A 9,988-nucleotide genomic window follows, 5' to 3' on the forward strand; every position below is an offset into this window, starting at 1 on the left:
AGAAAATCAGGAATGGAGATACATTGTGTAAAACCCCAAACAAACATCTATCCGACTGAGCCGTTTGTAATTGGCTTTTTCTGTTTCACTATTCTAAAATATTGATAAGCATAAATTTATGTCATTGTAAAATATATATATATATATATATACACAAAGTTTAATTTGATGAACCAAATTGAAAAAAATACAAGTTTTGATATCAATTGTGTATTTAAAAGTACAGTGACCTCAAAATACCAAGTTCTTAAATTTCCTTTTAGCAAAAACTGTTTTCTTTTTGGTAAGGACAAAAACATTCCCGAAGCTTTCGCCTGTTCTTGCTTAATAATTAAGTTCTATGAAAATTGAGAAGCTAAAATTGATCAAGTCAAATATATGATTTTCTTCTACAACATCATAATATCACCTCACACTAAGCAAACATGAGATTGAAGCCAAGTGATGCTGTCATATCAGAGCTTGAGATTGCCAGACAACGAAGATGAGTGAAAAACAGAGAAGGTAAACTGGAGCTATCTCAAAATATTACATAAATATCAACCTCTTTAGTGGATCTTTACAGCTAATAAGAGAATAAAACTTACTAAAGATACCAAAGCAATGACTATAGTGGAGCTTGATTAGCCGCAAAAGATGGGGGCTTTCATGTATATACTTGCTTTAAGTAAGATTTGTCGAGGAAAATTCTTAAGAGTCAGTACTCCTAAAAGAATCATAAACAATCATAAGAACATATATCAGTGAATATTACTTGTAACTTGAAAATATAAAAATAAAAATAAAAATTTAAGTACCATTCAAAAAGAATAATTAATCTTTGGTGGCTTAAAAGAGAGAGATAGAGACTTAAGTGGTTGTTCATAAAGAATTTTAATCTTCACTTTTACTAATTTACTCAAAACTTATATTGACCATTACTAGGGGCTAAAAAATCATGTAATAGTGCAACGTGCATCATAAGATGCTCACTTAATTTACAAATAAGACACTAATATAACTTGTAACACTCATGGACCAACAAATCTAAGCAATTATAAAAGTAAATCATAATCATCTAGATGTTTAAAAGAGGATGTAACAGTTTTTTATGTTAAGAGCCATAAATTTTTATTTTTCATTTATTTATTCATTTTGTGAAAATATTTGCAAGCCCTCTGTTTTCATAGTTTTTATCGTTTTCATCTTCTCAAGCAGTTCTTTACATTACCTTCATATAAAACAAATATATTTTCCAATATATTTTTGTAAGATTACCTCTTTTTTTTTTTTTTTTTCCTGATAGGTAATAAAAAATTTATTGAAAGAAAAAGCAAAATAAACAAAAGAGGACTCAATGAAGGACATCCTAGATCATAATATTCTACAAATTGAGATTAAATCCGCTCTACAGATAATTATTGATCCTTAAATGTCCTCCTATTCCTCTCCCTCTAAACTACCAGTAAAACCATTCCATACTCTATTTCTGAAAGTCTTGGAACTTTGGTGCCAACATTGGAGCATGGTTCTCAGAACCGGACCAGACCGTGAAAACCGAAAACCGAGATGAAAACCGATTTTTTAAGCCTAAAGAACCGAATTTTTTGTTAATTCTGTGAACTCCTAAAATGGGGGTTGGACCGCACGAACCTGTGAGAACTGTGCGGTCCAACCCCTTAGCAATTTTTTTTTTTTTAAACAACTTAACACAATTTTATTCTACTTAATTAAATTATCCATCTCTTACAAGGTATTAAAAAAAATTATAATTAAAATCCTTCAAAGATATTCAACTTTCCTTCAAAAACTAATCATAAATTTTAATGTTTTCATGGTTATTATTTTATTTTATTAACTTTCTTATTTAATTATTAAATATATGCTTGAAAATTATTAAATTTCCCTTACATATATAGATATATTAGTCAATTTTGCTAGTTTTATAAATTTAATATCTATATTTAGGCTTTAATTAATTATTAAATTAATTATGACATCATCACGGTTCGACTTCAAAAACCTTGAACCTCTCTCTTTTACGGTTCAATAAACGGTCCGGGTCTGAAAACCTTGCATTGGAGGACTCATTTCAGTCTTAGGCATCATCCACTTCACTCCAAAAAGGAACATAACATTCCATAATTCCATAGCCTCTAAACAATGAAGAAGCAAAGGATTCACAGTTTCTTCACTATTTTTATACATGATTCACCACTTTGCCAACACCAAACCTCTTCTAAATTAGTAAGAATTTTCCCCCAAATTGAAAACAACTCACAAAAAGTTTCCCTAATAGGAACTTTTACCCTTCAAACAACCTTCTGAGGGAAATCCAAGCAAACGACACCTCTCAGCATATCATAAAACGATCAAACACAAAAACACCCATTCTTACTCAACCTCCAAAGCATCTTATTCTCCATACTCATTTGGGCCTGAGTGGAATACAGAGTTTCATAAAAAAAAAGATATGCAAACGCCTCCAGTTCCTAATCTGGGGCAGATCTCACGAAAGTAGATTTCCATAGAATTTCTCCATTATGTATCTCAATGCAATTTGATAACATAGCAACTTTGTTAGCAGCTAGTTGAAACACCACGAGATATAAGAAGGCTTGCTTCATATCAAGCCAAGAAATCATGCAAGAACCTTGTATGCCTAAGATCACCCACACCAAAGCCCAGTAGCACACAAATATATTGAATGAATCCCATCCAGCTCTAACTGTTTTCTAAAGACCACAACCATAGGGGGGATGAACAGGCTGTGAAGTCCAACTTGCCACCCTTTCTCCATATTTTACTCCCACCAATCTCCTCCATAGATGATCCCTTTCCTAAGTGAATCTCCATAATCACTTCCCCCATAACACCTAATTAAAAGCAGTCAACTTTCTGATACCCAACCCTCTTGTACGTATAGGCATACTGACAATTTTCCAGTCTACAAGAAGATATTTGTCACCCCTATCCTCCCCAAAGAAACTCACAATGTAATGTATCCAATCTATTAGCAACATTGATTGGCAAAGTGAAAAGAGGCATGAAATAGATAAGCACATTGGACAGTGTGCTCTTAATCAGAGTCAGTTGGACCTCTTATGAAAGATATAATATTTTCCACCATGCCAATCATCTCTCCATTCTATCAATAATGTCAATCCACAGTCCACACAGACCCTGCCTTAAATTGGGATCCTAAAGGAAGGCCCAAATAAGTCATAGGTAATGAACTGACCTTGCAACTGAAAGCCATCGCTAGCCTTTCGACATTGGACATTGTCTCTACCTGCACTATCTTACTAAGATTTGTCTCTACCTGCACTATCTTACTTAGATTCACGCTTAACCCTGTCACTGTCTCCAAAAATAACAATATTAACTCTAGCATTCTTATGTGCTCCATCTCCACTGAACAAAAGATAATTGTACCATCTGCAAAAGGCAGATGGGTGACAATTAAGGTATTTCCATTACTCCTCTCCACTGTAAACCTTGATAGACAACCTTCCCCAACAGCCCTTCTCTATCTTCTTATTTAGCACATCCATTACAAGAATGAACAAAATTGTTGATAACAATTCTCCATGCTGTAAACCCCTAAAGCTTTCAAAGAATCATGCAGAACCTGCCATTGATGAGAATTGAGAACCTGATCGAAGAAATGCACATGGTGACCCACATCCTCAATTTCTCTCCCAATACATATCGCTCTAGCAAATATAGAAGACTATCCTAGTTGACATGATCATAAACCTTTTCGATGTCCAACTGACAGATAACCACGGGTATCTTGCTACGAACTCTTCTATTCATACATTCATTTTCTATCAAAACAAAGTTTAGGACTTGCCTCTCCTCCAGGACCTCCACAAATGCATTTTGTGAAACAAGTATGCCCACTACTTGCCTCAACCTATTGACTACCACCTTGGCCAGAATTTTATACAAGCTCCCCACCAGGGTCATGGGTTAGAACTCTTAATGCTAAAATCCCCGGGATTTTTCAAGATAAAGACAATAAAAGAAGCATTGACAATCCTCTCAAAAGTACCTGTCATATGAAATTCTTCAAAAAAAAAAAAAAAATAAAAAAAAAAACTAAACTCATGACATCCTCTTTAATCACTCCCCAACACCTATGGTAAAACTATAAAAGGCTATAATGAGGCCATCTGGACCCTGTGCCTTATCCCATTTCCCATTCATAATTTCATATTCTTTCTAGCCAAAAAAACTTCCTCTTACTCAAAGCGTCTTTCAAGCCACTCGCTAACAAACCCTAAGGTACTACACAAATACATGCAGCAGAAACTACATCTTTGAATGGTTAACTATACAGAGAAGGAAGAAGAAAAATAGTCCCCACTGTTAGCAAAAGAGACATTATAGTCAAAGGAAATGGCATTTAACTAAGCCATGAAATATAAAATATTTGATTATTACTTCGCTTTTTTGACAACTCAAGATTTTTGTTCCCATCCGAAAATTCCCAAACAGTTGCTAAACAAAAAAGAGAGGGACAGATTGCTATTTCTTGACATGGTACATATGTGATGGAAGCCTGGAACATTCTAAGTTACCTAGGAACTAAACTGACTAGGTTGGTCAAACTTAAAATTACAAGTTTAGTTTTTTTATAATAAAAAAAATGCGATAAAGCCCAGAACTTTACATATAACATAATCACCAAATGAACAATTTTCTGGTTCCTAAGGTTCCTTATTCGAATCCTCAAATGGGTTTTGAGTGTCATCTTTTATCTATGCATTTGAGTTATGATACTGTTAATTTCAATGGTTTGATATGAGAAAAAAAAGAACTTAACAGAGTTACATAAATCAATGGATATGAAACAGAGAAAAAGGCTACAAGTTTTGACTTACTAACCTGTGTTGTTGTTGTTGTTGTTGTTGTTGTGTTGGGTGTGTGAGTGTTGGGAGTTCTTTGACAACGGCAGCGAGTGATTCAGGGTTAAGACCGAGGTCACAGAGAGCAATGAGAACAGAGAGGGTGTGGCGGTCGAGACCAGTGTCCAGAATGTTGGACATTTGGAATGCCAATTCCAGTGACTCTCTGGCCTTTTGTGCTGCCTCTGGATCCATCTTTTATAGATACAGAGTTTTGGGTTTCGGTTCAAATAATAGGGGATGGTTGGAGATATAGGGAAATTTGGATTGTTATCTGTTGTTGTTGTTGTGTTTGAAGATTTTTATTGCTGGAGTGGAGCTCTCACATTAGCTGTTTTCTGGGTTTGGGAAGTGGGGTTCAAAAACCTTTTAAAACACTGACCAGTTCACTCCCCAAACTTTATTGGGTGTTTGGTTGCTAACTTTTTTCTCATTCTCCTTTATTTGGATGGGGTTCAACTCAAAAATTTATAGCATAAGTTATATTAGGTTACCAATTAAATTTAAACAGATTAAGATTATTACATTGACCAATTAATTTTCTCAAAAAAAAAAAAAAAAAAAAAACATTGACCAATTAATATACAAATAATTAAACAGATTAAGATTATTACATTGACCAATTAATTTTCTCAAAAAAAAAAAAAAAAAAAAAACATTGACCAATTAATATACAAATAGTATTAAAATTTTCAAGTATAATTAAGTTTAATATAGTCATGGGTTGAAATTTGATTGGGGAATCTAGTATCAAGGAGGCAAGGAACTTTATTTTACTTTTTTTTTTTTTTTTGGAAAGTATTTTACATATTTTGGTTATAAATCAAACTTGTTTGCTTGACTTGTTTTGATTCGGCAATGTGAACCTTTTTTTTTAGTTAAACTATTTTGAAAAATAAGAGAAATAAATTAAAGCTTTTTTTTTTTTGGGTTAAAAATAATTAAAGAGAGTGAGAGAAAAAGATGAATGGCTTATAGTTGTACATAGGAATGTATATCAAACCCACCAATCCAACGAAACCAACCCAACCTAACACCTTAGGTTGGTTTTTGTGAGTTGGTGGGTTGGAGTTTTATTTTGATAGTCATGTTCAAGTTGATATTTTTTTCAACTACCTAACCCACTATGTGTATAAGTTTATTTTATTACATTTATTTTGATTTTTATTAGTTTGATTGATTTTGATATTCTGAGAATGAGTTTTGATAAATTTGAAATTTTGGAATATAATTTAAGCATATTATATGAAATGTAATAATTTATTAAAAATGTATTTAAATAATTGATGAAATTCAAACTTTTTACAAGGCTAAGTTAGTTTTTACACATGTAATGGGTTGGAGAGAGTTAGGAATTTCTCAACACAAGAAGGTTAGATTGCTTTGAACTGGCCACTCAAACAGAATATTTCAGTATTAATGTGTACTAGTACATTTTGGACATTTTCATTCACGTTCTTCTAAAAAATAAATATAAGAAGCACATAATTTATGATATCTTCTTACTCAATATAAAAATTTTATAACATTTAAAAGTAATAATAACCATAAGCAAAGCCAAATTATTTTATATAGCCATCTTAAAATTATTCTCAAAATTAAAATTAAAATGTATATAACTATGGAGTTTTTTTTATTATTATTTATTATTTTTTTATTATTATTATTTTTTTAAGAATTAACTAAGAGCCAATTTCTATTCCAATGCTCAACAATGCTAGAATACATTGAAATGCTATGACTAAACCTAGTAAAAATTTTGGTAAAGTATAATGATTCAAAATTCTAACTTCTAAGTTCTAACCATCCATTAATATTGATAATGCAAGATTCATTGATCCAAAATATATCAAAATTTATGTTTTTTGTTTACAAGATCTTCATTGCAACCCTTTTTTAGTTCTCATCTTCACCAGTGATTGTTCATTAATACATGAAATGGGCTAGCCTTTAAGGAGGGAATAAAGCTTTACTTTCTAAAAGAAATTAGATGGGCTGTCGTTATATTATATTTATACGAATGAATTAAATCTTCCTAGGATTATTATAAAATTAAATACTGATGACAATTCTTTAGGTAATCTTGGTGGGTTGGCTAGTGTTGGCGGAATTTTGTGCAATTGTTCAGGCTTATGGTTTCTAGTTTCTCTTTAAACTTGGACTAGCTTCTAATAATATGTTTCTCAAAAAAAAAAAAAAAAAAAGCTTCTAATAATATATATAGCTGAATTATGGCTATTCGACAAGGTCTTATGTTAGTATGGGATTTGGGTTTTAAATTTATTTCTTTAGAGATTAATTCTATTACAGTTATTTCTTGGTTAACTACTGATGATGATTTATCATTGGATGTTGTCCCGTTAATCTCTGATTGCAAGAACCTTATAGTGCGAGCATAGATCGTCCATCTACTCTGCATATACCATGAGGCAAATGGATGTACGAATGCACTAGCTAAAAGGGGACAACAGAGCATTTTGGAAGATTATGATACTTGCCCATCTTTTGTATATGCAACTTTTGTTTGGGATATGAAGCACCTCGGGACCTGTAGACTATGTCCTTTGGAGGTTTTTGAGCCTATTGTAAGCTACAAGCTCCCCGCTTGCTTTTCTTTTTAAGTTCCAATGGTTGCAACTATAATGATCTTTAAGATGTTGAAATCATCTCTACCTTGAAAACCCTAAGTTTTGTGTAAAGGAAGTCTCCTCAAAGATCTCACACGAGATTCACACAAAATAGCAATGTATGAGCAACAAAGCAATATGGACAACCCACAAAAACGTGGCTAGGGTTTAGTTTATATACCTAGGGTAAAAACACAAAACCCTAAACGTTTAATGAAGTAGGGCTGAGTTGGAAAATCTGCAGAAAATTCAACCTGTGGGATTTTCGATCGATCGAGTCTATTCTTCGATCGATCGAGCCAGGCCGAAAGTCCCAAGTACTTCTGCAGCCACTCGATTCCAACTTTACAATATTAAACCAACTTTGAGCAATTCTAAACAAGACTAAATATACTGTTTTGATCATGGTTTGCCAACATTACAAATTAGAGTTCTAAATACAAAAACTCCTAAGACCTTAGAACCTAACACAGTCCTTTGCTATTGGATGCTGGTTGCATGAGAAAGTTGCTTACATGTCTTATTTGCTTTTGTTTTGCTCATTATACTTAAATGGTTCAATTATTTACCATTAAGTGTTCTTAACCTGTCGCTTCGTTAAGAACCATTTTCAATTTAATTTTTTTGCAGTCAAGATTTTTCTTATAAAAACTGTATAAAGCTTATGCTTAAATTTTGATCTCTCTCTCTCCTACAACTATTAATTAGAACTTTCGTACAACCTACACTTGTGCATAATCAGCTCTTTTGTCTTCTACAGTATCTGGTATTTTTGGAAGTACAGAAACTGCTCAAGGTCAAGTCTCTATTGGAATGGGAATGGTAGCTGGATCAACTGTTTTACTTCTTACAATAATATGGGGATCGTGTGTTATTGTTAGGAAGTGCGACCTCGTTGATTCAATTGCACAAGATGCACAGGATACAAAAGGGTTTAATTTAACTGGTACGTACATGAAATGTTTTTTTTTTTTTTTTTGCATTAATTATTAATCTCTAAAACTACTTATGCTATATTTGGAAGTCTAGAGAGAGAGAGGAGAGTAGTGGGGAGGAGAGTAGTAGGGAATGGTTATCCTCCACCTTACTTGAATGTTTTTAAAATTAAGTAAGGGGGAGAGGAATAGTTAGCCCTTTTTCTTGTTTGAATGTTTTAAAAATTAGGATGGAAATGAGAGGAAATGATTAAATATTTTCAAATAGACAAATTTACCTCCTATTTGAAAATGGACTTGCAACATTAGTCTATGATTAATTTGTTAAATTAAATAATTATGACTATAACATGCAATATTTTTTTTTAATTTTTTTTTTCTGATTCAAATTAAATAATCCACATTGGTCTATGAGTAATTTTTTTTTTTTTTTTATACTAAAAAAAGCCATCCTTAATTGATAATAATTAAAATAAGATAAAATGTTTTTTGAGTGTTTTTTTTACTGAAAAAATCAAGAGGAAATTGGGTTAACTTGGGCCAAACATAAAACAATAAACAAAATAAAACAAATGGAGTATACCTTATAGTTTTTATATTGAAAATCATCAAAATATAGCTAATGTATTATGTTACATTGAAACTGTACAGTTTTTTCTTTCACTTAAAACACTTTGAACAATTGCTTGGACCTGAGTGAGAAATGATGCATCAGCTTAAGAGCATCAAAGTGAATCTTATAACTTTTTTTTTCCAGTTCTTACATAGCTGTTACATGTTTCGTCCACATCGAAATTTTACAACTTGAATTAATAATGTTCCCTCTTTACAAAAAGAAGTTGAAATCTAGTGTTATGTCCGACATGATTGCATACAAAAGAAGACCAAATCACTACAAGGTTGAGTCCTTGGCACCAATATTCCGGTCAATTGCAAGTGGTGGGATTTATCCAAATTCATATCAGCTAAGCACTGTCAAATCACTGATCGGACCATTCGAGGTAGGAAATAGTTGATTCCTCAAGAAAAAATATTTAGAAACCAATTTTATAGCCACAGGCTTTTCTATTCTTCCATTCATACTCCTTCAAATGCAGCTGTCATGGAAGCTGATGCCTCTTCTAGTGTCCGGTTCTTCTCAATTGAACCGAAGGCCTCGAGAACATCTCCCACCTCCCAATCATTATAATCTTCCATCCCAATTCCACATTCTAGTCCAGCATTTACCTGGCCAAGAGGACAAGATATTTTGCATTTTAAAAAACAAGAGAAAACATCCCAAATATGCATAAACACACTTTTAGAAACCAATAGCTGCACAAACTCACGTGACTTTGATTATACACAATCAAACAAGCAATTTATCAAACACGTTGTGAGCAACTCTTTGAAACTTTAAAGTTCTAGTTAAAAAAAAAAAAAAAAAAAAAAAAAAAAAAAAAAACCAAAAAAAAAAACCCAATCACAAAAAAAAAAAAAATACCCAAAAAAAAAAACAAACACAAAACAAAAATCAAAAAACCTAAACAAAAAA

General features: G+C 32.3%; 2 protein-coding genes across 2 annotated transcripts in view; both read right to left on the minus strand.

Moving 5' to 3' along the window:
- Positions 1–336: 336 nt before the first annotated feature.
- On the minus strand, positions 337–5,348 carry LOC112024870 (mitotic-spindle organizing protein 1A). The gene is made up of 2 exons (XM_024057521.2): positions 4,873–5,348; positions 337–706 (listed from the first exon to the last, which is right to left on the minus strand). Exons 1-2 carry the CDS (start codon positions 5,085–5,087, stop codon positions 691–693), a joined length of 231 nt encoding a protein of 76 aa, XP_023913289.1. The 5' UTR covers positions 5,088–5,348; the 3' UTR covers positions 337–690.
- Positions 5,349–9,151: 3,803 nt separating this feature from the next.
- Positions 9,152–9,988, minus strand: part of LOC112024850 (translation initiation factor IF-2, chloroplastic) — a gene marked incomplete in the record, with an annotated part of 9,211 nt that continues 8,374 nt past the window's right edge. The window contains 1 exon segment of the mRNA XM_065760914.1: positions 9,152–9,437.

Source organism: Quercus suber, unplaced genomic scaffold (assembly GCF_002906115.3).
Source record: "Quercus suber isolate HL8 unplaced genomic scaffold, Cork oak 2.0 scaffold_387, whole genome shotgun sequence".
NCBI classification, from domain to species: Eukaryota; Viridiplantae; Streptophyta; class Magnoliopsida; order Fagales; family Fagaceae; genus Quercus; species Quercus suber.